Here is a 27,225-nt window from a genome sequence, read left to right on the forward strand (position 1 = left end):
AAAAAAGCACACCTAAGAAATGTTGTTTCATTTTGCGTTATCCTTAACAGAAACGTTTACATTTGTCAACTCAAATAGAAAATGTTTCATTTGTGGTCAATTTGAGGTCAGTTGTATTTGCTGAACTTGTACAGTTTCTCATGGGCGAGACGGTCTGAGACCCTCCTGCCCCTGCACTCCCTTGGTAGCTGAATGCACTGCCTGTGTTTTGGGACGTGCTTTGAATGCTCCCTGGAGATGCCCTGAGCTGTCGTGCCCTGGGAGCATCAGTCCATCCGGTGAGTATAGGCTATAAGATCAATAAATGTATGAAACACCCCAATTATAATTAGCACGAGTCACTCCTGTCCTTGAGGTTTCCCTATTTGAGGTCAACCAACTTGAAATACTATATTTTGATACTGCTCAGGCTGCCTGTTCCTGTAACCTTGGGTTTTTACAGTCAATAAATGGATCTATACTAATTGGAGAGAGCTAAAGAGAAGTATCAGGCTGGGTCTCCATGTTTTTGATAACAAACATTTAGGGAAAGAATAGGGAAACCATCCATTTCTATTTCTGATGGTTTATGAAGGTAGTTCTCGGTGTCCTGGATCTCCCGGTGTTTCTCTGTGTTTTTATACTGTGCACGTTCACGTTCCCTGTGTAGTGACACAGGGCCAAAAGGCTGGTGCGTCTTTCTTCTGCTAATGAGAAGGGAGAGACTAGGAAGCAATATGATAACAAAGTACATGGAAAAGGCTGATTTCATGGCAACTTGTCCTAGCTTAATTAAATTTCTATTAAAGAAAGATCCATTTTACGTTGGAGACCTGCGCAGGGCCAGGCAGTTTCTGTCTCTCACCAGATGAAGAACATTTTTCCGGAGTGAGGTCATGTCTTTTTCTGGAGTTTGCCAAAGAGGTAGGGGAGCCTTAGATCAATCTCAACCGAGAAGCGCGAGTGTTTGCTGATGCTTCTTTCTGACCGACACCAGCCCATCTCCATCGGCATTTTCCCCCTATAGTGAGGTTGCCTGAGTTTTCACCTTGAAATCTTCGATGGAGTCTGCAGCAGCGGAGTTGTCCACATCCCATCTCTTGGATGCTTACAGTGAAATGGGGCTGGGAGGTGCCTCCTCAGCTGGCTGAATAGGACTGGCTTTAAAAACATTGCTGCAGTTGAGGTGCACACACAGCAGCTACCTCGATGAGCCAGGTCTGTTTTCACAGCCGGAGCAGCCCTTGAGGGAAGCGATTATGTGGCACGTCAGTAACAAACAGTATATCCCCAAAATACCTAAAAGACAAGAAGGCTGCTCAGCGGAGAGTGAACTTCAAACTTTCATGCGTTGCAGAGGCTGGAAGAAGAAATTTTAGCGTAGCAAAGTCAATGGGAGTTTTGGTCAATGATTTATTTGGGCTAGAATTTAGCCTTGATTTATATAATTACAGGAGTTTATAAAGTGGGATCACACTGCTCCAGGGGACGGGGGGTGACAGTTTTAGAAAAACCAAGGTGTGCAAATGTTCTCATCAACCTGGAGGTTGTGGCTGTGCTGCTGAATGCCCCTCCCTTGATGCCACAGCTGCCAGAGCATCCTGTAAGAGCTGATTGCTGGGACAGCTATAAAACCAGCAGCCAGGAAAGGAACGAGTCCTAAATTAAAAAATTCTCCGTTCCCCTCATAAAGCAATAGCTTTGACTGTAAATGTGTCGAACACTCAATAATAGACGATCAGGAGCCATTAGCACTGCAGCAGATGTGCTGGAAGCCATTTGGATTTCTCTTCAAAGCAAACAAAGGGGAATGTTATGTGCGTGCGAGGACGGGTTTCCGTGATTTACGGTTGTACGGCAATGCTGCCTATGTGGGGGGAATGCTTTATTCCAGGATGCCCTGGAGAGAGGGTCCTAAACCCGTCTGAAGTCGGTGGTGAACTTCTCTGCTGACTTCTGTAAAGCTCTATTGGGGGATTAAATTAATCTTATCCTTGGTGGGATTAATCTATGTAAGCAGCTGCCCAGGCTGAGTTTTTATTTACTGGTGTGGGTAAGAAACCCATCTAAAACTGTTCAGGGCTTGGAGGATATTTTAGCCTGATCCCATAGCTGTGGTTTGAGGATCTGCAGGATGCCTGGATGAAATCCAGACCTTCAGGTGGTTCCTGGCGCTTTGCAGTTGTTTTGAGCTGAAGCCTCAGCAGCATGTAGGTTGGTGTAGCCCATCTGTGGTGCATGTTGAGGGTGTAAAGACTCCTCATCCCCAAGTCTTTCGGTATGTCACCTCTTTGCTTTCTGTATAAAAGTCATTGTGGTTGCACGTGAGGCTGTAGGTGGGTTCTCCCTCGCCCTGCAGAGGTCCAGGCAGGACCAACTGTGTGTGTGGGCAGCATTGGGCAGGGTGTGATGGGTGTGGGATGGTGGCAGCAGTTCCTCCAGGTGCTGAGTGAGAAAGCTGCAGTACATCTTCCCGTGCAGCTTTTGTGCATGTAACTTGCAGTGGCTGCAGCGAGGACTTCTTGGGGTGTTTGTGTCTTGCCCAAGGAGGATCCTGGTCTCTGGTCTGGGAGTGGTTTTGCTCTCAAACTTCAGCTTCTGATAGCGCACTGCTGTACAGATATTATTATGACTTAGTACTGCGTGCCTGTCCTTAAACGTTTTCTCGCCCAGCTTTCCAGCTAAATCAGGCTTCGAGTGCATTCAGCGCTGGTAAATGGGATGAGCATCGCACTGGGAACCTCTCAGCTTTCATCTGCCTTTTTATAATAAAAGACTGGCTTCAAAAGATCAAAACCTGAAGGTTATTTACCTGTAACTAGATTTTTTTCTCTGAGCAGCCAGCAGCTCCCAGGTGGGCGTGTGGGGATGCCACTCAAAGAGGAAGGGTTTGATTTCCAAGTAAAATTAGATTCCACATTCAATTCTCAGTAACACAAGCGCAAGACTTCCAGTAAAGACATTTTCTGTAGCAGAGGGTTTTAACGTCTCCCAGCAGATACAATCGAATTGCAGTACAGCAGCCAACTGTTGTCTTATCTTTAATATGTAAACACTTACTCAATAATTAAGTTACCATGGACGTTGTACTGTATCAATCGTCAATTAGAAGATAAACTGATAAAAGGGAGGATGTGGCTGTGTTCTCTACGGTGAACACCAAACCTGATATGCCTGCAGCGGTCAGGTGAAGACTTGGGAATTGCATATTTTGGTATTTTTCTCCTGATACTTGGTCCCATGCAGTGTTTTCAGGGGAGATGAGTGCTCACTGGGAGATCAAGAATCACTCTACTAAAAGGAGTTTTTTCTCTGGCGAGTGTCCTTTGCACCACCTTACCTTGCAGTCGCTTGCCCAGAGGTTGTCACCTCCTGCTGCCTTGATTTCCCACCTTTCATCCTGCTGATGGCTTCCCCGCGCTCCGCGGAGGCACCTCGCATGTCTCGGTTCTGCTGCACTCAGTCGGCGCAAGGGGCAACGTGATCCCATCCGAGATACCTTCTGGGAGTATTAATGACTGTATTAATGTCTTTGTCACCTGAGAGCTACTCCGTAGGGAATCATAACATGTGATTAAAGAAACCATTTAAAAACAGCTTAGGAAGCTGGATTAGGTACATGATATCTTATTATGGCTCCTTTTAGCTGACAACCCGGTGAAAGAAGGGGGGTCTGGATTACACGGGGAAACATCAGACCTGACGGGAGTGTTTTCTGACTGTTAGGCTTAGTGGTGTCATGTACGATTTTAATCAGATTTAAATAGTAGCAAACATCACAGGCTTAATGGATTTCAGCTTTATTATTGGGGCTTTGCTTAGAAGCAATTTGGATTTTCAGCTGTGAGCCAGCAATGCAAGTGTCTTCATGATGACATTAGAAGGGACTGGAAACCCAGGGACCGACCTTGCATTTAAATACCACACGCCTATGTATGGGGACAGGCATCGTGTTCTTTCCGTCAGCCTCAGGACCTCGATGTGTTGTTAAGCTCGGCCCCGTGTTTTTTCCAGAGATGATGTATTTGGCTCTGTTTCACGCATTGATACCAGCAGTTAGGTAGCTGAAGAAATGACTTTTTCCATTTCAAAGGCTTTGTTGCTCAAGATGAAGCAAGATGGCAATGTATTTTTGCAGTAATCTGGAGAGTTTGTTTTCCATGCTTGGCTTCAACCTTGAAGTTGTCCTACGCATTGTCTAAAATGGTCTCTGTCCTCCGTTTTAGGGGGCATGGGTTGCTCTCCTTGACCTTCCCACGGTGAGGCTTTGTCTTGGCTGTGCCAGTTTTGGGTGATTTGGCTAGAGGGAAAACAGTCACTGTGAGGACACTGACACCCATATTTCTACAGAGCCATGGTACTGCCTCCAAATCTGATCTCTCGGTGGCTTTTTTTACATGGTGGGAGAAGATGCCTTGCAAGACATTAGTATTGAAGATGTTTTTGTAAAACATGTTTGATTTTGCTTGGAGGATAGGTAATGGGAGACAACCTTGTACATCCAGCACTCAGGTATTGACTATATAGAGCTGTCAGGGACAAAAATTACCATCTTGTGACAGTCGGTCATTGAGGTCTGTTGAACTGGTCGGTGCTCCCAGTCCTGCATGAGCTGGAGGAGGGGGAAAAGGGGAACATCGACGCTTTTCAAGTTACCCTTAGGAGTAGCATGTGGTGTTGTTCCCTTTATCAGTGAAGGGAAATGTATGTGTTCCTACACCTGTTGTGTTTTCTGTGCCACCTAAAACCACCGACCTAAGGTTTCAGGTACATCCAGCTCGGAGCTGAGCATTAATGATAATGTTTTCCCTTAGAAGGCCAAGGAGATGTCTGTAAGGTGTTATCTCAATCATCTACTAAATCCTGGCTTTATGTCTGATGTAGCCATTCAAGCACTAATTGCCTTTGATAAAGTCAATCATTTGCAGAGTGAGTGGGTTAATTGGGTATTGTGGAAGCAATCAATCTAATCAGCTGCTTGCATCCATAGCTGAGGTGCTACAATGCAGCAGGACAATAATTGTTTTATGAGCTCCTGGAAGGCAGCAGAGGCAGAGTGGATGGCAACAGGAAACCCTTCTCTGCAAAATGGCCTTTAGGAAAGGTGATTTGCATGCTAAGTGCTCATTAGGAGAGGACTGATCGATTAAGAGCTGGGAAATTCTCGCCTCTAAAACGTGTGTGCATGAGAAAATGGTTGGGGTTGGTGTCGGGGTGCGGGCACATGGGAGCTCCTGGGCTCCTTTGCCTGGCTGGGTGAGATGTGATGAGGATGTATTGTCTTAGAGGGGGATAAAGAGTTGTCTTAAGGGGGATGAAGGGAGATCACTCCCTTCTCACGCCTGCGAGAGGGTGTGACGTGAGACATGACAGGCACCCATCCTTACATAAGGTGCATTAAGAGCTTAACTCCCAGGTGCCCTTCTAGGGGCAAAGAGACTGGTTTGCAGGGTCACTAAACGCATTCACTTCCAAAGCACTGAACTATGCTTGAGCAGTCACAGCTCTTGGTGGCTCTGCACGTGGTCTGTGCAGGAGGACACCTGGGGGAAAGGATGCCCATCTCATCAGCAAGCCTCTGAGGTCCCCTCCACCTCCTGCACGTGTGTAGGTGCTGACATTTCCAATATGCCTGTATCTGTACTGCTGAACATGTAACCAGCAGGAAGTGTATTTATCCAGAGATGACTGCAGAATTATTTTCAGGGAAGTTATAAGCTCCTTAGAGCAGCTGCAGGCAGGGGGAAAAAAAAAGCAAGCTGCTGGTGGTGTGCAGTGGAGCAGGGGAGCGGTTGCAGCCTTGACTGCAAGCTCTAAATTGTCTGACCAACCTTGACACCGCTTGCAGGGGGACTACCTTATGTATGGGGAGGATGAGTTTGTCTCTGGACAAACAGTGGTGTTTTCACTCCATGAGAAAATTTAGTATTCCTTTTTTTTATAATTTTTTATTGGAATGCAAACGCTTGAAAAATTCAATTGAAGTCATTGAAATGTGTTTCTTTGGTGGCGGCTGAATGCTCCAGGAAGAAATATTACAACTGACAGCAATCAAACCAAACAATTTACACTGACACAGCCAAACAAGAGGTGTACAGTTCTTTTTGCAACACTATTCAAAGTCCAGTCCACAGGGAAACCTTAGAATATGTCACCTTCTCCATCCAGCCCTCTGACTATGGATGGCGTGGTTTATTTCAGAAGAAATATCCTTCAGACTCTTTGTTTTAAAAGGAGGTTGTGCCATTGGTGTCAGTGGTAACGCAGGATGTCAGGCATTCGCCACTCAGCTGCTCCAAATAATTATGCAATTCCTTAACCTCGCAGAAAAAATGGGCACATCATCTCCAGTAAGTACCTATTTACTGTTCTGGTTTAATTAATATCTTACAGTGTTAAAATAGCGGACTACTTGGCTTCTGACATACAGAGAAGTGGCGATATATACCCTGTAATTTTAGCAGCAAAGTGATGTAGTTGTATTTAAACCTTCTCCAAAGCTCTGAATTGGGGTCAAAGCACTTTGACTGCTTAGAGGAAAGAAAGTCTACTTCTGTAGGTGGAGATGTCCTGCCCAAACTCTAGGAAAATGTGATTGCTCTTGGATTACACACGCAAGTAAATTTTTTCTCCTATTTCAGCCTCCCATGCTTTGTCTTGCAGTGAGACAAGAAGGCAAGAAACAACACAGTGATGCATTTGGGCTCGGGTACGGTATCAGCTCTGTTGCTATGCTCGGGTTTGGATACAATAACATGTTTCTCCTAAAAGCCTTGGACCAGACCTCTTTTTACAACTGCCCTAGAAACGTCATGGAAACAAGCGGTTCTGATGCCTCCGTTTCCAGGTGAAATTGCAAAATAAAGCACCAAAGAAACTGAAGAGCAGATGTGCTTTAATTCCAAGTTTGTAACGCTTTACTTAGGGCAAGCAAAAGCAAAGTCCATGCCTGTTTGTTTTTTTTTTCACGCCAGTGGATCTGATTGTCTTCCTCGCAGGAGGGTTTTTTTCTTCTCTGAGAACAAAGGCTGAAACTGAAAGAGTAATTTTGGGTACTTCCTAAAATCCACATTCTCAGAGACCAAAAAACCCATCATAACTAAGCACCGTACGGCTTTCAGAGGTGGGGAAGTAGCAATATCCCTCTTCTTAACAAATGGGGAACTTGAACAAATTGCTGGCAGAAGTTGGATGGAAAGATGGTGTCTACGTCAGATTGTCTCAATAGAGAATCCTCTCCCTTGCTTCCTCCGCAGCCTCTTGGAAGGCAAGAAAGCTGGGCTAGACCAGAGCACCCAGTGGGTCCTGCCATTTTTAGATGCTTGGCTTGGAGGAGCTCCAGCCACCAGCTCAGCAGAGCTGACACAAGGCCATGCAATGTCTTCTTTTTGGTCAACCAATGTGGTGACTCTGTTTTCTTTCCCCTGCAGAGTTTTAGCTGTGGTGGTGAAGTGAGTGTGGAAGCGGCAGTTCCTCGTTTTACCTGGGAAACTACGTTAACGGGTCAAAAATACCCATTTGGGCTGTGTGATTTCAGGTTATATTATGTACTGTTTGCTGGCTAACTTTGTCACAACTGCTTGGTGGGTTTTTTTGCAAGTGTCACAGGTTTGTTCCAGAACTGTCTGCAAAAGAAAGTGATTGGTTTTTCTTCTTGGCAGGCAGCTGAAGTGATGCAGAAAACTTGACGACCGAACAGCAGCGGTGTTAGCAATGCAGGAGTGGTATTTCTAAAGGGTGTCTGTAGGTGCTTTCCAGAAGGTCTTCACCAGCTAGTCCTTTCTGCAGTCACGGTTGGGTGCTGGTGATCAAGTGGGATGACGACAGGCGGCCGCATCTCTCGTTCTGCGCCTTGGGAGAGGAAGCAAACATGTTGGCGACACAATGCTGTGTGGTCCAACACCAGCAATCAGCGAGTGTTGCAGGGCTAGCGGTCGTTTTGCTTCAACGTAAGCAGAACAGCTCTCATGAAGGTCTGAATTTGGCCAGATATCTCTAAATACAAAGCTGTTGCTAAGGTAGCGCAGCCCACAGAGACAAGGAAGAGATGGTTTAGTTCTCCGACTCCGATGCCCTCCAGTGTGAGATCTGTTTCCCTGTTCAGCCTCCTACAGTTTTGTTTCTCAGCACCTTCTCTAGCTGTTTTCACAAATCTTTTGATCAGGACATTGAGGACGCGTCATGCTGACATACTGTTTGCCTGGGGAACCTGGACAAGTTCATGTTGGGTTCAAGCCCAGTTCATGGTGTTTTGCACTGATCGGTATTGACAGGGGTGCAGGCAGCAGGTTTGGGCAGAGCAGAGGAACAGCTCCCGAGGACACAACCCTGGAGGAAGGAAAGAAGAAAGAAAGAAAAGAAGCAAGCAAAGGATTTATGAAAATCTGTATCAAAGTACAGTGAAATTAGCTGCTGGCTTTGTCAGAGCAGCCAGGCGCTCTTTTACAGAGGTGATCTGGGAAGAGCCGGCGTGTGAACTACGGAAAGGGGTAACACAGTGTTGGGTTGGGTTTTTTTAATTCTTCCTTGGAGTGGAATTTGGATACTGAATTTTGCCACAAAAAGTTGGAATGAGAAAATCGAAATGTTGAAATGTCCCTGTGTAAGAGGGCAGGGAGAGCTGGGTTTCCAGCCTGACTTTGACACTGGCTCACAGTGTTGTCCTGGGCAGCTCACCAAACCTCTCTGGGCTTCCCTCTCTTCGTATATAACTGTTACGATCCCCATCTGCCAGGGGTAAGCGTTAGGTGGATGTTACACATCTGCAATTATTTGAGATCCTGTTTGGGGAAATGCAGAGTAATTTTATTCTTCATCCCTTAAGTGTTAAGAAAAATCACAAAAAAATGTGTTGTGGAGGGGAACAAGTTTAATAAGGAATGCCTGCAGCATCCTTTGCCATTCAGATGTTCGTAATGAAACACTCAAGATGAATGAATGGATGAGGCCCACAGCCAAAACTCGTGGAGCTGAGCTGCTCCGAGGTGGAGCTGCCGAGAGCTGAGCTCTCTGTGCCCAGCGCTCTGCTGAACCGAGCAAACCCCAGGTGGGGATTTCTAAAGGAAAAGATCGCCTTTCCTTCTGCATCACCCTGCGTTTGCATTTGGAGATGTCCTCCTCGCGTTGTCTCTCGTCTCTCTTGTCTGGCACTGACATCCTTTCCTCCAAACCCAGCTCTCTCCAGCTCCCTACGAGACGTTAGTGTTCCCCAAATGTCAGCCACGGAGAGGCAGTGGAGAGGCTCTGAAGCCATCTCTGCCGTTTAGTGGAGTGAATAGAAATGGCTTTTGAAGTATTCCCCCGTTGTTCCGACTGGCTTGGCGTTAAAAACCGGCACCCTTTGGGAAACAGGCACTGCCTGTCCTTGGTTTCTAAACTGTACACTTTGAGAGCAAGCTGCTTAACGTTTTGCCATTCGAGAGCAGTCGGCAATCACCAGCCGTCAGAGCACTGGCAGCGTCTCTGCCTCACATCTTGCGTTTTATAAATGTATCAGCCAGGCATCACCTACTGCCTGTCTGTCTCCTGTCAGAGAGACATTATTCCTCTTCAGCTCCTCATGTACAGCCTGCTATAGGGTATGTAGCATTTTTGCTGATACGAGCCTGGCAGGTAGCAGCATCTGACTCTGAATCAGTCAGAGCTTCGGTTCCCCGGTAATTAATTCCTACCACGGCGGTGATATGGGTGCATCAGCCTGGGCCTCTCCCGTGCTGTTGTCGGATGCGGCTGCCCTTGGCTGGGTTTCGGTGGCTTTCTTGGCTGCTTCCCCTTGCTCAGACTTCAGATAATCCTGCTCCCTGTGGGTTCTTTTCTTTCTGACACTGTAAATGCCCTCCAATGGGTTAGCCATGTCTTTTCGCTAGAAAAAGTACATAGCAAGCCCACAGTTGGGATAGGATTGAATTGATGGACTGAATTAGCCAATTCTGCTCGTGGCTTTGGGGAAGTCTCTTCCAAGCAGTGGATGGATGGGTGGACCAGAGAAAGAGCTTCAGACCTGAAATTCCTTTGATACATCTGGTATTGGTCCTCCGGGTTACTGGGCTGGTGTACGTGGATACAGCTGCCGGTGCACATGGGTGATGGTGCTCCGCGTGGGGTGGAGCACTTGTCCTGCACTGGAGGGATGGGGAGGGCTCGGAGGTGGAACAGTGCTGTGGCATCACTGGTTGTTCGTGGCTGTGGGATAACTGAGGGTTTGGGCTGTCCCATTTGTGTCTCTGGGCAGTGACATGGACTCGGTTGCTGCTGGGTCTGCCTGGCCGCAGGGAGCGGTGGGTTCATGGAGCGCAGGCAGCGGGGACTGCTGGATCTCACGGGGGGAGAGGTGCATGCTCTGCTTGTGCTGGCTCTCTCGTGCGAGCGAGCTGTAAATAACGCATGAGGGGGTATCCTTGCAGGCTCTGAATGGAAAACACCTGTGCCGGTTCCTGGGTGGCAGCGCGCACCCATTCTGGGGGGCAGGGTGAGGCCCCGCATTTTAAAATACAGCCCTGCCGCAGCATATGCCCCATATAGAACAAAGAAACAAAGGAAAGCCTGCTGACAGCTTTAAATATTTCCACCGCTTCCATCTGCATCAAGTTATCAGCCTGTTTGCAGTCCCGCGTGCCAGCCGTCGGATGCGTCGGTCGGATTTATGGTGCTCTCTGCGGTTAGCATTCAGCATTAGCAGCAGCACGGGCTTTGCCGTTGCACTCATTTATGGCAGACGTCGACGGCTTTGCCTGGCGTTCAGTAAAGGTCTCTTTGAGGATCTAGAGAAAGTATTTGACTTAGAGTTTCGTAAGTCCAGACAGAAGAAACTGGTATTTTGACTATCAGCAAAGGTACGTTTAGCTAGATGAGCACTTTCCCTTTGGTTAGCATCTTTAGCTGTTGTCAACATCACTCTTTTCTTCCTGTCTTTTCTGATCATTAAATGTGTGTCTGTGTGTGTTTTCTGGTGCTTTAGGTTTTTATGGCATGGAAACATTTTATATTGCTTGTACCTATAGAGTCAGTGTTGAGGAGCTGGTTGAGGGGTTTTTCTGCATCTTTTCATCTGTGGTTTAAATCAATCCTATATCAGGATGGACAAGTGAAAAGCAGGTTGAATGAGGAATTTCTGCACACCACTGGTTCGTAGCAGGCAGGCAAAGGAGAGGCTGCCCGCTGATTCCAGAGCCACTTCGCATATTAAAAAACTTTAGTTACTTAGCTGAAAGTTGTTACAAAACATACAATTTTTAACTTTAAAATCCTAGCTCCTGAGAGCCAATAACAAAAATCTTAACAAGTGTGAAACTAAGAGAGAAATCTAACACTTTTTCAATGGAAATTTTGTATAACTATATCTTAAATAGATGGAAGACAACCATCACACTGCTCTGTTAATATTCACAAAACTTGTATTGGACAGTTCTTGGAGTTTCTTTGTTTTGAAGCATTTAAAATAAAGGCGTCAATTAAACTTGTGAAATATGTTGTGGCTGCTGCAGGCTGCAGGAGGTGCTGGCAGTGATCAGCTGTAACTGCTTTTGTGATTTGAGGAGTTAAGATTTTTAGATTCTTTTTTCTCTCTCTCTGGCTCTTTTGAGTTTTAAATAAAGCACGTGTATTTTGAATAGCGTTCTTCCCAAGCAGCGAATCTACCTGTGGGACTGATACCCAGGGAGAGAGAGAAGAGGCACGTCACGGCCAGCCGGGCTGCCTGGCCGCAGTGCCTGGGGGCTGGAGGGACCCGCTCTGCGGGGAGAGGATGCCCAGTCTGGCTCAGTGGCTTTCTGAACCAAAGTGCCCTGAAGTCAGTGGGAGGAACTGCAAGCGTTTTCCGCTTTTTCCGTGTGAAAGACGTTATTTGTGACTTGCTGTGATACAGCCATCCGCCCTGAATGACTTTCCCTGCATGCACACACCCCGTTTTTAATTTTTTAGCAGCATCAACACAGGAGAACGGATCTCGCCTGCCTTTCCCTTGCTGCAAAAGCGCTACTTAAGTAAGTTGAGCAGCATCCCTGGTGCTGGGAGCTGTGGCAGGGACACAGCCCTGCTCCTCAAGTCTTTGCCTGTGTTGTGGCGCGGGATGCACGGTGGAAATCCCCCTTTGCCTGCCACATTGCGGTGTCAGAGCAGGGACATCTGTGAAGCTCAAGCTGTTGGAAAAGAGCAAGAGTGGAGTGAGATGGGCAAATCTGAAGGAGAAGGCCTGTTTTGTTCATGTCTTGAGCAACCCAGCCACACATTCGGTCTGCTTGTTTTGAAGTCGAAGCTCTTCTCCTTTTCTTTACCCTATCTCTTTTTTTAAATACAGTGTTTTATCCCTGGTTCTCAGCAATTGCTTTCTGCTGCAGGGTACCGAGAAGGATTTCTGTGGAAGAGAGGACGCGACAACGGGCAATTCTTAAGCCGAAAATTCGTGTTATCAGAGAGGGAAGGTGCACTGAAGTACTTCAACAAAAATGACGTGAGTACCTGGGATTGCTGTATGTGGACGGGGGACCGCAACTGTAAGAGCATCTTCGAACAAGTAATTCCTAGGCCACCATTTTATTTATAGTTTTACAGCTTTCATAAGCATTGAGTCCCTGATTACTCCAGGACAAGGGTGCCAGGTACAGCTTACCAGTGTTTTTAGTAGGGTTTGCTCTCGGTCCACCACCACTGTCATGGTGAGACCACCTAACTGGCCATTTTACACGTTCCTGCTCTGTTGAGTCAATAAGGCTTTTCTTAAACCACCAATGAAGGGAGTTTTTCTCAGCTCTGGCTCTGCATCATCCAGCTGACGTGGGTTTCATATTTGTGAGTAGCTTGTGATGAAGGTATCACCACCTCATAGTGGTCACTGGGGTCTGAAACCTCCTTTGCATGGCATGGCAAGCAATCCAGAGGAAAAGCCCCCTGGTTTTCTGTTCCAGCGTCAAGCGGTGGAAGCATTTGTCTTTTTCCCCAGAGCACATTTCATTTATTGTAAGTGAGAAATGGAGCTATTACCATGAAAATTGCATTTGTGATGAATGGATAGACGCTTTACTATTCTGGTGTGTATTCTGCACCACGTAATGGAGGAAGCCAAGGTGTTTTCTCTGACCATTGAGTCTCCCCTGAACATCGCAGCTGAGAGCAGCGCAGACTGAGCCACCAGCCAGTTTTCTCAAGTAGTTGATGCAATTGTGGTGTCATGATGAGCCACGCCGTGCAGAGGAGGTGAACATCCAGCCACACTTCTCCACGCCCGGCGACCAGCTTCGATAGTGCTGTCTTCTCCTTCAGCTTGGTGTGGTGCAATTGCATCTCGTGGACAGGAGAGAGCCAGTCATTACCAAGGGAGAAGTGAAAGTCCCAGCAGCCCCCATTCAGTCACTATTGACTGCTCCGGTAGTTTAAAGCTGCTTTGCTTTGTTGTTGACCATAGCTGTGGTGGAAATGGTGCTGTCTAGACGTGTCCTCTTTGCTGGGATTTCCCCACTGTGGTCACCCGTGGCAGCTGTGTGTCCACGGCAAGTCCCCAAGTTCCCAAAGCAGTGCTAGCATCTCCACCAGCTCAGGGACCTCCGTGTGGTGCTGGGGACCACGGCACCACCGCACAACCTTCTGCTGGCCCCTGGCTGTGCCCTGAAACTGGTCTTATCAAGAGTCTAATCTTTATTTTTTGGGATGTTTTAGTCACGCTTGCTAGTTCACTTCTCAGTGCAGTCCTGAAAGGGTGGTAAACTTCTAGAGATGTTTTGTAGGAAGACAACCAAGCTATAAAGCTCAAGTGACCTGCCACAGAGGGTGCAGGTGGGATTGGTGCCTGGGAGGGCCTGATCCAGGCTCACTGTTGAGCTAATCCACCCAAGAGGTGGGCTGTAAGTTGTGTATTTGTCGCTCTGAAAAGAAAGTACCCAGTTTGGAGGGCAAACGGAGGAGCAGAGTCAGAAGCCAATGGCTCATGTGAGAGGATGGGACTGGTGGGGACATGGGCATGGTGCTCTGTGTCAGCCTAGCACCCAGGTCTGACATTGGCAAGGGGGATAATCCGCCATCTTCTCAAGCAAGGATGAACTGGCTGTGGGTGCTTGAGATACAGAAAGCATCCTGGCCTGTTAGTTAGCGGTCTGCATTTTTTATGTCTGGCTGAGTGGTTTTCTCTCTTCTTTGATAGTGCTCATCCCGCTGTAAATGCCGGTCACTTATCATTAGGTAAAGAGACCTAGGGGTCAGGAGACAGTTGAACAGAGGCAGAGACAGGAGGCATGGTGAAGATGCTTGTCTTTATAGCACAACATCCTATCATGAGACCTGGCCTGTCCATCTTCCTTCTGCGCTGAAACCTTTCTCCCCTTGAACTCTACTGAATTTCACAGAAGAGCAGAGCATTTTCCTAGGCTGGCAGAAAGCACTTATTGCCGCCCGAGCAAAGTCTCTGATATCTCATCACCAGGCAGTTTTGTGGGCTGGGGGTTGGGTTTTTTTAGCTAATGGCCTCAATCAGGAGTTTTTTCTGACCAAGTGAACTGCTTTCTGGTTTGAAAGCCAATTCTCAGGTGTTTGCTCACTCAGCTGTGTTTTCCAGGCAAAAGAACCCAAAGCAATTATGAAGATTGAACATCTAAATGCGACTTTCCAGCCTGCAAAAATTGGGAACCCACATGGACTGCAGATCACTTACTTGAAGGACAATAGCACAAGGAACATCTTTGTCTATCACGAAGATGGCAAGGTGAGAGCGCGGAGGTAACAAGAAGGGTTGGGCTGTGGTCCTGGGGGTTGATGCTGCTCAGAGCCAGTCTGTGGCACACCAGGCTCTAACTGAGCTGGGCATTGCTGGGGGATGTGGGAGGGATGGGGGTACGGGATGCACAACCAGCTTTGAGTGTGTTTGTCATGTCCTTCCAAGCCAGAAGGTTGCAAACCATGTCTTCTAAATAACGAGATGCAAATGGAAGGAACTGCTGTTCCTCTGCTTGCAACTAGACGTAGGGGCAGAGATATTTTTAAGACAGGCCCCTTGGTGCCCGGAGAAGGAGACGGGGTGAACGGAGCAACGAAAGGTGAGCAGACTGGATCTAAGGACTCGCAAAAGGGGAGCAAACTGGATTGTGGGAGAAATGAGGAACTGGTTGTTTCTCTGCCTGTCTTGTACTTTCTAAAAGGCAAATCTGCATGTTTGTATTGAAATAAATCCCCTTGCTTCGATGCCCTCGTGCCTCTGAAGGGAGGTGTGAAGAAGAGGGCTCATGGGTCTGGGGTAGTCGTTTGCCACAGGAGGACAGCAGGGCACGGAGGCCAGGGCAGTGAGGGGGGTCCCAGCCCTCCTGGAGAGTGTCAGAGGGGACCCAGCCTGTGGGGCCACCGTGAAGAACAGCGACAGTCACCACGCTGCCCCGTGGGTCTTGTCTCCATGGACTGGTGTCCATGCAGAGAGCAGACCGGGGTGAGTTTGCAGGGGTGCCATCTCACAGCCTTACTTTCATCTCTTTCCTCCTTTCTTCCCTCCCCCAAATATTTGGGGTTCCCCATAAAATATCAGCAGCCCTGGAGTGGCCACAAAATCAGAGCCTAAAGCTGTCATGTTCACGTCGCATCTGCTTTCCTCTGGCCATCGTGGTGCTTTCACCCTTTGACGTTACATCCTGTTCAGCGCCCTGTCTGTCAGAGAGGCTTTCTGGGGGCGATCCCTCGTGGACCGGCACGGCAGGGATTTGCGGGATTGTCTTGGTGCACAGCCCGTTCCCAGCTGTTCACCCAGGCACGGCGAGCCAGGCAGCCCTGCTAGGGATAAGCAGTCTGTGCTCATAGAAGAGTCGCTCCTCTCCAGACTGTATAAGCCAATAATGCCACCAAAACCCAAGATATTCTTCAGTTGCGGGTGAGCAAAGCTGATCTCGCCTCTGCTGCCGCTCAGGCTCCGGGTGCGGTGGAGCTGGATGATGCCTGTCGTGCTCGCAGGGCTGCGCTGCAGAGGCTGGATGCGGTTCCTGTGTAGTGCAGGCGCTCCTGGCAGGAGGAAATTAGCGTCAGGTTGGGTTAATTAGTGGCATCGCCTGGTTTTGTACATGCACAGAAATGTGCATGTAATATGCATTCACACACATGCATATATGCACATAATAGACATGCATAACAGATGGTCAGCCTGCCCTGGCCTCTCACACGCTGCAGCACCACGGGGTCTCGCTCCATGTGTTTGAGGGTCCTGGGGAGCTGCTTTGGCTGGGCTGCTCCCGAATTTACCCTCTCCTCCATCCGCTCCGCCTGGTGGGATATGCAAGTCTCATGGCGTGGAGTAGGCACCGCTCATGACCAGATGCTGCTTTAGCACAGCAAAGTATCGCGTGGGTCGCTCTCAGGTACCTCCCTGGCCACAATTTAAACCGAAATAAGAGGAAGAAGCTCTTTCCTGTGAAAGCTGCATCCCACTGTCGTGCCTGTGTCTGTGGCTTGCTGGGCTTTGGTGGTCCACTCAGCCCAGCTGCAAGGAGCGGAGTCAGGGTTTTACTGTTATTTGGTTTTTGGGTTTAAAATGTTGAGCTTTCTGCTGGGGGCTCATGGAAGGAGCAGTCTCGCAGGTCTCACGTGGTTGCTCCTGCCTTCGTGTCGGTGGTTTGGCAGGACGTGTTCTGATGCCATCTGATAACGCCCTGGTTGAATTTCTTTTGACTTCCCTGAAATTGGTCTGCCCCTTCGGCTGAGCGAGGGCTGCAAGAAGATCACACCCTCTGGGGTAAGCTACCACCCTTTGGGACCGGAGGCAGCCCCGGGACTCACCTGCGGTCCCCTGCTGCCCTTTGCTCCTTCCCGTACTCCCCCAGCAGGCCCAGAGTGTCCCCTTGTACCCCAGAGGTGCTGCCTCTCCCTGATCCAAAGCGCTCGAGCCTGACTTAGGCTCCTGTCTCATATTTCTGGGGTTTGACCCCTCTGCACCTAATCCTGTCACTGATCTGGCTGGCCTCCCACCAGGGCAGGGTTTGGGTTTGGTTTTTTTTCCGCTGAGGAGCTCGGCAGTAATCCAGAGCATCTCATGCTGTTCTCCACTTGGCTATTCTGCTGCAATACCCCAGAAGAAAGCGGGCTTATCTCTCAGATGGGATAATCCCACGTGTGCTTATTCAACCCCTAAAACTGCTGGGAGAGCCCTGCCGCCCCGGCGGCATTTGCTGGAGTAAGGGACCCAAAGGGACAAAAGACAGACGGACGAAGCAGGTAGCCATGCTGCCGCCCCAGAGCTTCACGGGGTGGGATAGCATCATGCGACTTGGCTGGAGATGTAGTTCCTGCGTGACCTCAGCCTGGTGGCTTCATCAGCTCCTCGGCGTGTCCTGACGGCAAATGAGAGACTGAAACCAGCCCCAGCACCCTGCTCAGAATGGGCATATCTGGGTGCTTTTGTGATGTGTGTGTCTAATAACAGCAGGCACCTGGAGGGGCAGGGCAAGATGTGTGTTGGGCTGTGACCATTTTAAAGGATGTTCTTGCGGTCCCTTGTTAGCACTTACCCGCCACCAGCCATACTGAGCCAGCCGGGGTGAAGCTGAGGCACCCGTCGGAGCTCGAGACTGATTCTCGGCGTGGGGTGACTCCTCCGTGTAGACTGTCCCGTGTCCTGGAGGCACCTGAACTGGTGCTTCTTGCGGAGGCTGTCCCTCCCGTGGGCACAAGGCTGGAACCAGCCTTTACCTGCCCCCAGACCTCCATCTGGGCGTGGGAGGCAGGAAAGCTGCAGAAGTGGATTTCCCACCGCTCTGAGCTCCTGTCTGGGGCTGAAGCTCCCTCTGCAGGACTTCTCCTGGAAGCCACAGCAGGAGCAGCTCGGAAAGCTGCAGCGTGCTGCTGCCATCCGTGGTGTTACCATCGCCCTTAGGATGCTCAGAGGTGGGCTGAATCTCCAGGAAAGGCCACTCTTTAGGGTGCAAATCAAGATCTTTGGATATTCTCTGGACAAATTAGCAAAAAGCTCTTCCCCAGTGCTCCTCCTTTCCTGAGCCACACCAGGAGCTTTCAGGATGGGAAGAGGTGGCGTGAGGGGATTGATCAGCAGCAGGAGTTGTAACAGAGGGGCTCATTCCTGGAGCCCCAGGGATTGATAAGCAGGAGGTACAGTGAGAAGAAGTTGCATTTTTATCTGGGGTTGTCAGTCTGAGACTGCCACGGCAATGTGGGTGGCTCTGGTGCAGGATGGAGAGACACCAAGGTGACATGCGGAGGGGGAGTCTGCGGTGGCACTGCAAGCAGACCAGGAGGAAGTTGAGAGCCTGGAAAAGCCATTTGCAAAGGTGCAGGCAGTAGTTCATTTTCTCTGCTTGCTCTGAGACATAAATCAGTGAAAGGAATCTCTGCTAAGGAGCTAATGAGATGACACCTTCCCATCTGAAAACACTGAGCAGTTTAATGTTGTTTTAATACATTTTTAATACATCAGATATACTCTCCTCGCTCTATCTGTGGCATTGTTCATAATTATACACACAGAAAAAATTTAGCAACTGAGCCTTCTGGCTTTCCATACGCAGGTACAGGTTTGTATAAAGAAAGGTGGTGGTGCCCCTTCCTCCAGCGATGGACGATCAATACTCCGAGAAGAAATCGACTGTTGGAAGTCAATGAGGATTTCAGCCTCTGCTTTTCTGCAGGGTGAAACCCTGTCTCGCATCACGATCGAGGAGGAGACCTGCATATATATATATATAGCCATCCACTTGGTGACTGTACGAAATATCAATATTTTAATGTTACAGCTTATTTTTCATTACCTCCAGCCTGGTTTGGTCATCACTAACTTCAGGAGCCAGTTCCACTCGCTGATCCTCTTTGTGCTGCTATCTGGGGTCTGCTTAGCTGCTTAGCATAGGAAAGCAAGTGATAAGTAAGTAAAACCTCAGACGAGCAGGTCAGAGTTTTCCAAAACACTGTTTGTGTATGTCCTATTACGGGTTTGGGGTTTTTTTTTTCCCTTCAACTTGAAGTAGATTAACAAGCCAAAGCAAAGCGTTTGAACTTTTAAAGGGTGGCTGTTTGCCACGTTAGACCATTTTTGAGACACCTCAAATTCGACTCCTTAAAACCGAGATCTCAAAAATTACACATAAGAGCCTTCCCCCCCCCCCCCCAATCATTTTTGAAGCATAAAAAACTTTAAATCTTATTGAAGGCCGACTTCTACTTTGATATGGTCTTTCCTACGCTACAGCAACCTCACCTGAAAGCTTGACAGTGTTTATTTTAGGATCAAGTCAGGCTCATTGAACCTGTCCCTGATGTGTGAAGCTTAATGTGCGTTAATGAGAGCCGGATAGTTCAGCATCCATCTCCCCGCAGCTCAGCATCCCGGTGTGGGCAGCTGTTACGTCTCCCTTCCAACATGCCTTTCCTTTGCCCATACCTTTTGGCCACAAGGCAGTTATTTGGGAGCTCCCTGTGCAGATCACTTACTTAAAATTAATGTGGCATTTCTCAGTGAAACCTTCAAAAAGGCACCCAGTGCAGCACAAGGTCTGAGGGTCTCACCAGAGACAAATGAACAGATGAGTTTAAAAACAAGTAAGTTATAAAGCAACTATTTCAGAGGGAAAAAAACCACCAAAAAAACAGAGAGAGATTTCTGGCAAGGAGAGGTAGAAGTGCCAGAGCATCTGGGAATTGAGCTGGGACTTCAATGTCACTGTGGTTGTCCCTAGAGGACTCATGGATGTGACTGATAGACTGGAGTACAAAGATAAACAGACAATTGGCCACTCTTTTAGCAAAACACTGAAATAAGTTGCTAAGGCCTCAAAATTTGGGTGGGATTCAGGCATTCCTCTCATGTCCTGCGCACAGTCAGCTTGTGGCTGCCGGAGGGACCGGGCAGGCAGGGGGCTGGCTGCAGGGGTGTTGGGCTGGCTTTGCACCCAGCCACCACGAGCCGAGCAATGTTTATAGGGTCAAACTCAATGTTGGGCTCGATATCTCAAATCCTGATTTGATGCTGGTTTTGCCAGTTCAGAGACATGCTTAAATCCTTCCCTCTGCAGAAAGCCCCTTGGTGCTCACTGGGGTCTGCAGAGCTCCGTGCATGTCTTGAAGCCTGGGACAGTGGCTGGATGTTCCCCATCCTTCACCCGTTTGCTGCCCTCTTTTATGTCTGTATTGTTTTTTTTTTTTAGGACTGCCGCTAAACTACACTCTGTCACTTGGGACAAAGTGATGGGAGAGACGAAACGCAGCAGGATCATGTTATTTTATGTGCAGGCTACGTTACTCACTATGCTTTTCTTTCTCGTTATTAGGAAATAGTGGATTGGTTCAACGCCATCCGGGCAGCACGTTTTCATTACTTACAAGTGGCATTCCCTGGAGCCAGCGACGTTGATGTGAGTTTTCCTGTGGTTGTTTTTTTTTTTTTCTTCTCTTGCTCATTTTTAGCATCTTGTTACCAAGCTGGAAGGCTTGGAGAGTGCTCCATCCTTCAGAGTGTTTTACAGTTACTGGGCTGAAATTATTGTGGTGGGCTGTAGAGCCCACGTGCAGCACCTGTTACCAACATCCAGCCTTGGAAACCGTGTGTGTGTGTGCATGCACATGTTCACACTCAAAATGTGAGTCGTGCGTATGAGTAACTCCAGCGCTGTCACGCGTACAGAAGCCCTAAGTGTCTGTCTTAAGGATTATTGCTGTAATATCAAAAGCTGAAACAAAGGCTGGAAGGTAGAAAAGTTGAAGGCAAAAGAGTGTCAGTGCCGTATCCAAGCCTCTGGGATGAGTTCTTGTGTGCAGGCCAATGCAGCCTGTCTTATGAATCTCTGCCTTGCATTTTCTGGGAGCTGGGACTGCTAATTGCATTATCTTTTGCTAATATAATACTAGAGGCTGTATTAGTGCAAGCTGACTGTAAGTGTCTTGTATTGCAATTGCTGTGTAATGTCACTGGTTCTGGACTTTTTGTTCTTGTTGGTTACTCTGTTACCTCCTTGACTTTGTAGATTTTGAAATCTAATTGCATTACCTGCCTTCTATTACTTACCTGGGAGGGGTCCAGTGGTGGTCTGGGGGCTGGCTCTGGGCTGCAGGGTGGCTCTGTCCTGCGGCTACCCATGCACCCCAAGGACCCACTGGAGCCAAACCCTTCCCGTTGGACCCATGCACCAACATCAGCTGCCCCAGATCATCCTAATCCCTGGGGAGAATGAGGGGAGGAGAAAGAAGAACGGTCCTACAGCTGGTGATCCTTGGCATGAGGGACTTCAGACCGTTTTCTGATAAGAAGTTAAACTGGGCAGATACGAAAAAACCGTAAGAGCCTTGTTAGCCGGCTATAGTACAGTTGCTGTGCAGCATATACTTTCCTTAATCATTTATCCCCCTCTCCATATCCTCTACTTCTGTTAAAGTTGGTTGGCACATCTGAATCAAATTGCCCCAAAAAACCCCACAGACCTTAACAGAGTTGCCATTTGTCCAGCAGTTGGTGAGAGGGTGTACATGCTCCCCCCCTGACAGTGTCGATGGGAGATAAACTATTTATACTTTTATTTATCATCTCCTTCTCATCAATTATTCTTTGGGGGAAAACAGAGGAGTGTAACGTTTAGCGAGGTTTAATTCATGAGCACAACCCCTTGGAGCATTCAGCTTGGGGACAACTCTGCAGAGATTGCGTTATGTACGCGAGGTAGCTCAGTCCTGGGTGTTGCCATCATTTGCATCTAATTTGTGGTTCCTTTTCCCTGCCAGAGAGATGAAAAGGTGTTAAACTTAAACAGGAGCCAGGTTAAATGCAGTAGAGAGGTATAAATTGCTCACACCACCCTAAGGATGCCCAGGCTGCCTCTGCAGCTCCCAGGGAGTGAGGCTCTCCAAAGAATGCTTCGGGGACATGTCTCCAGGGTGGAGGAACCTCTCCGAGCTGAGGGTGATGAGCTCCTTGCTTAGCAAAGTGTCCTCAGCCTTGTCCTGGGAACCAAATGCTGGGGCTACGAATGCTGCAGAGCCCTTTGCTGCCTGCGACGAAGTGTCCAAAATGAAGGTGCTCCCAGCTGCTGTGGAGCGGCTGTGTGATTCTTTGGGCTGCTGTATTTTGGGGTGTCGTTGCCCTACAAGCACACGCCTGCTTGACCAGAGCTGCTGTTGGGCAGAGGTAGGTGTTGCGGGAGTGCAGTTTGGCAAGTGGAGCCGTTAATAACCTGTTTAAATGAAAGGCAGGAGCAGGGGCAGGGAGGCAGAGCGGCGCTTGGCCAGGCTTGTCGGCCCCATTTTTGGTGAGACTCATCATCTCTCATGAGGCTTTTAGAGGCATCTGCAAAGATCTCGCAGCTACAGGCTTGTCTTCACTAAGCAGCGTTAAAAATATCCCTGGTGCTGGTAACTGTTGTCAGCAATATCTGCAGGAAGGGGGAGTGCGCAGGCAGCGTGTGTTAATGGGGTTTTAAAGGCAAATTATACTTTGGGGCTTACGTGAGGAGCTCCAACTGCGTCTGGTGGAGGAGATGCATCACCAGAGCTGACTGGTGAAGTGGGATTTGGCCCAGGGGCTTCTCCTGGAGGCTGGTTGCTTTGCTGGCAGTGTTCAAAGATGCTTCATGTTTCTGCACCCGCCTCTTCTGAGGACTTTGGAGAAGTGGGACCGAAATGTTCAGCCAGAGCTGTGTTGGGTGGGCTTGGGGCCAGGGGCGAGCTCGGCGTGGGCTTTCCTTCCAGTGACCCCCCAGCCCAGCCCCACGCGCCTGGTGACACCCCCAGCTCCCTCCATCTGACGCTGCTCTCTTTTCTCTCTGGTTGCTCCAGCTGGTGCCAAAGCTTTCTAGAAACTACCTGAAGGAAGGGTACATGGAGAAAACTGGGCCAAAGGTAGGATATAAAATGTTTCTGCAGTCCCTCTAAACACGAGTCTTGCTCTGTATGGTGCTGAGAAGGGTCTGCTGGTGGCACAAACCCACCCTCGCCGGAGAGGCAAAGCCTTAACACCGTGAATGCATTAATACACATTCCCCACCTGGAAGCAAACGTTAAAAAATCCAGAACCACTTCACAGACCAACCACTCCATCTCCCCTCTCACTGCCCATTCCTGCAAGCTTACCTGGTATAGCTGGCCCAGAGCCTGGCTGTGGTGGCTCGCGGTGGCCCAGAAGCTGCCTGTCCCCAACTCCCCCAGCCCATTGGGCTCCTCCGAGTGCCTTGATACTCCTGGGTCATGCCCGGTAAGCAAGGAGCTGTGCTGCTTTGGTGTGTGATCTGGCATTTTCTGACTCTTCAGCAAACAGAGGGATTCAAGAAGCGATGGTTCACCATGGATGACCGACGGCTCATGTATTTCAAAGATCCCCTGGTAAGCTGAAGGTGCCTGGGCTGTCTGTTGGGAATTATCTGCAATAATAATAATAATAATAATAATAATAATAATAATAATAATAATAATAATAATAATAATAATAATAATAGTATGCAGTGAAGCTCAGGCTGGTGGGAGAGCCAAGAGGGCACTGAGCTGTCACTGCTCGGTGGATCTGCCTGGTGTCCAGCGTGCAGTAGCCCCATGCACAGATATTCACCAAAAATGCTTTGGAAACCCTGTGCATCAGCTGCAGATTTTTCTGCAGCTGAATTTTGGATCCCTGGTGTTGGTCCCGTATCGTGGGTGCCCCTGGGAGGAGCTGGAGTGAGGCTTCGAGGGGTGGCTGGTGCTTTTGGTGTTTGGCTATTGCACTTTGCTGATGGGGCTTCTGGATGGTGCAGGGTGAGCCGTGTCCTGGCTGCCTGGGACGCAGAGCTCCCCTTCACAGTCGTGCCTGCCTGACTGCTCCACTGCCTCCTAGGATGCCTTTGCTAGAGGGGAAGTTTTTATTGGGAGCAAGGAAAACAGCTACAAGGTCCTGGAAGGGCTCCCGCCGTCCACGCAAGGAAACCACTGGCAGCACGGGATAACCATCGTCACCCCGGATCGGAAATTCCTCTTCGCCTGCGAGACGGAGGACGACCAGCTGGAGTGGATTACGACTTTTCAGAAAGTTATAAGCCGGCCGATGCTGCCTCAGGAATATGCAGGTGAGTGTGCTGGAGGTCAGCCTCGGCCCGTTTATTTCCCGTGCGTTAGAGGATGGGATGGTGGGAGAAGGATTGGGGATGCAGCGGCATCGCTCCCTCCCGTGCGGTGTGAGCGGGGCAGCCCTTCCCCGCCCGGGGGAGGATGCAAAGGCTGTCCAAGCAGAGAGGGACTCACATTGGGAGGAGGGTGGTATCCTTCCCTCTTCATCGCCTCTGGCCTGATGTCCACGGTGCTATAAGGATGGTCGGTCACCCAGTTATAAGGATAATCGGAGCCAAGGAGCATCGGCAAGAGAAGGACCGTCCGCAGGGTGGGCTTGCGCTGGGCTGTCGCCACCTGCCAGTGCGTGTCCTGGTTTTAACTTTATTTTCTCTATTTTTTTCTTTCAGTGGAAGCCCATTTCAAACATAAACCTTAGCTGGGACTGGCTGGGCAGACCTGAGGAGTGAGCTTCTGTTTACAACACAACATGGTTTTATTTGAAATGTTAAAAATAATGAATAATAATAATAATAACAGTAATAATAATAATAATACGTCCCTTTCCCCTCATCATTCACTTGATCATGTCAGAAACCAAGAAGGGTGGCAGCGAAACGTCGGAGAAGATGCTGATCCAACCCGAAACTCGGCTCTGTGGCTGCGCTGCTGGGACGGGTGGTCACCGCAACCCCGTCACCCCACACCCACTGAAAGGGGTGTCCCACCCGGCTTCGGCGGGATGGCGAAGACTGTTGGTGGCGTGTCTCGGGGGGAGATGGGGCTTTTCCCCACGAGCTGGTCCATGCAGGCTGGAGCTGGGCATCCCCGCAGCCCCGGCTCTCCACCAGCCCTTTCCCCAGGGGGCTGCGAGTCCCTGAGCGGTGACATCCTCGTGGGATGCGAAGCACCAACCTGGAAACACCCGAAATGGTGATGTGCGAAATGGCTGAGCCTCCCGACAGCATCGGGGCAAACGATAGGTAAATTACCTCGCCTGGGGAGCAGTGGTGATGCTGTACCCAGGCCAGGGTCAGACGGGAATAGAAATAGAGGAAATTGGCATCGTTGGCCTTGTCCTCGTTATCTTCTTAACAAAGGGCACAGAGAAGGGGTGCTCGATGCAGATGGAGCAGCGTTGCCCCCCCCAGTCCTGGGGCCCTGCAAGGGAAAGGGGGACACGGAGCCACGAGGCGATGCCAAGGGAGCAAAGATTTTAGGGTCACTGTCCAGCTGTGCCCGTGTTCCCCAGGTTCCTGTTTCATGGTTTGGGGAGGTTCACCCCATTTTGGGAGCCCAGTGCGGGTTGGACAGGGTTGAGCTTTAGGTGCAGTTTTACTGACAGGCACCATAAAAGCCCATCCTGCCCCCCCCCCCCCCCGGCAGGCGCATCCCCCTGGCCGACAGCACGTTGCTTCTCCAAACTGGTGGTTGCACTTTTTCCCCCCCCCCCAATAATTCTCTTAATTTTTTTTGTTGATTTTTTTTTCCCTGCCAAAAAAAAAAAAAAAAAGCTGCTTGAAGTGACGTTTCAGCGCTGTGTTGAGCACTGTAATTCCTGCAGTCGGGGCAGGCGGGCTGGGACCTGCACACCATGTGCTGGATTTTTACCCAAAAATGAAATTTCTAGTGTCCGCTGAAGTACCAGCCCCGGACACTGACCTGTCCGACGTGTTTCTTACGTTGGTGTGTGTAAATGAGAGCATCTCATCGGCTGTACGCATTCGTTCTGTCACTGGTAAGACAACTGTGGTACTAAATGTCATTTGAACCAATAAATTATTATGTCCGAGCCGTGGCTGTGTCGTGCTGGGGCAGGGGAGGCGAGATGGGGTTGAAAAAACAACAAATGGAAACAAGTAGGTGAGGGTGCCGGCAGAGCCCTGGGGGTGCGGGACACCCACAAAACCATCTGCCCCCCTCCCCAGGGCTGCCCAGTGCCGGGGGGGGGGGGGGGGGGGGGGGGCGGGGGGGCAGCTGCACACGTGTGTGTGTGTGTGTGTGTACATCAGGTAAATACATTTCATGCTAACTACACACACATATTTATGTATATTATATAACATAATCTATATTATCCTTATTTGTGTGTGTATTATATAGTGTACATTGTATGTATTTTATATATAGTAATATTTTATATCTGTATGCACACACATACACAAAAGATATAGCTATTTCTTAGGAATGTAGAAATAAATTCTATGAGTTGTTGACTATTCACAGACACAACTATGAACTGTGCATGGTAGATAGAGCATAATATAAACTACGTGTGTGTGTGTGTATATGAGCTGAACATAGTTCATATGAACACAGGCATGTATATATGTAGCTATCATTAGACATACATTTAATTTACAAATATATAAGCAAAATGTATTTCATACACGCACGTCTATATCAAGACATTCCTATAATTGCAAATTTATAAAATATTTATTATATACACCTGTGCATGCTTTGTATATAGGTATAAAGTATATAATTTATAAATATGTTATACATTTAAATGTATTGCATATAAACATCATACATATATCCACATGCATAAGCGTATGCATAACTATAGCTAGATAGATGTTTAATTTATATTAAAAGTATTTATAAATATGTATTTTACACACACAGTCACTCACACTTACTTAAAAACCCAGGCGTGTCAGAAGCAGGGAGGGAACAGGCTGGGCTAGTTGTTTGTGTTTATAGCTAGCTATAAAGACTGTTTCTGTGTGTGTATAATTAAGAATATTAATATTACAAATTATATGCTATACACTTATTTAATTATAAATTATTATATACACAAAAGGCTGTTCATATGTGTGTGCATACACACACGTGTGTACCTATAGATGTATTTTATACACACACATATATTCTGCATCTACCATTGTAATGATTGAATGTGTTTTGTACATAGGGCCACACCTGCCTTGTGGCAGCGGCACAGCTGCCTGTGGGCACACTGCAGGCTCAGCCCGCGCCCCGCGACCCGCAGCAGACCAGCAGCAGTAGCACAGGGTCCCTGGCCCTGGGGTGCTGCCCTCCCGGCAGGGCTGGGGGTCGGGCTGGGCGCATGCAAGGTTGCTGCAGCCCGGACCTGGCAGAGGCGAGGTGAACATGGAAACTCACTTTTAGCCATATATGCAGGACATGGAGGGGGGCGTTACTGCCAGACACCTGTGGACACCTTACGCTGCCCCAAGACAGGCACTTTCTCTGGCAGCCAAAGGCCATGAAGTGACGTGGCTCTTACCCGCTGCTGGCGTCCTGGAT

At 48.8% G+C, this 27,225-nt stretch overlaps 1 protein-coding gene across 1 annotated transcript in view; it reads left to right on the forward strand.

Annotated features, from left to right (window-relative positions):
- ADAP1 (ArfGAP with dual PH domains 1) overlaps positions 1-25,738 on the forward strand; it is a 61,813-nt gene extending 36,075 nt beyond the window's left edge. Inside the window, exons 5-11 of the mRNA XM_076350714.1 lie at positions 12,315-12,427; positions 14,522-14,668; positions 20,214-20,297; positions 22,708-22,770; positions 23,179-23,250; positions 23,738-23,966; positions 24,357-25,738. Of these exons, the coding sequence (XP_076206829.1) occupies positions 12,315-12,427; positions 14,522-14,668; positions 20,214-20,297; positions 22,708-22,770; positions 23,179-23,250; positions 23,738-23,966; positions 24,357-24,385 (737 nt within the window). The 3' untranslated portion in view covers positions 24,386-25,738. The remainder of the gene's footprint in view (positions 1-12,314; positions 12,428-14,521; positions 14,669-20,213; positions 20,298-22,707; positions 22,771-23,178; positions 23,251-23,737; positions 23,967-24,356) is intronic.
- The last annotated feature ends 1,487 nt before the right edge of the window (positions 25,739-27,225 follow it).

This window comes from Aptenodytes patagonicus, chromosome 13 (assembly GCF_965638725.1).
Source record: "Aptenodytes patagonicus chromosome 13, bAptPat1.pri.cur, whole genome shotgun sequence".
NCBI classification, from domain to species: domain Eukaryota; kingdom Metazoa; phylum Chordata; class Aves; order Sphenisciformes; family Spheniscidae; genus Aptenodytes; species Aptenodytes patagonicus.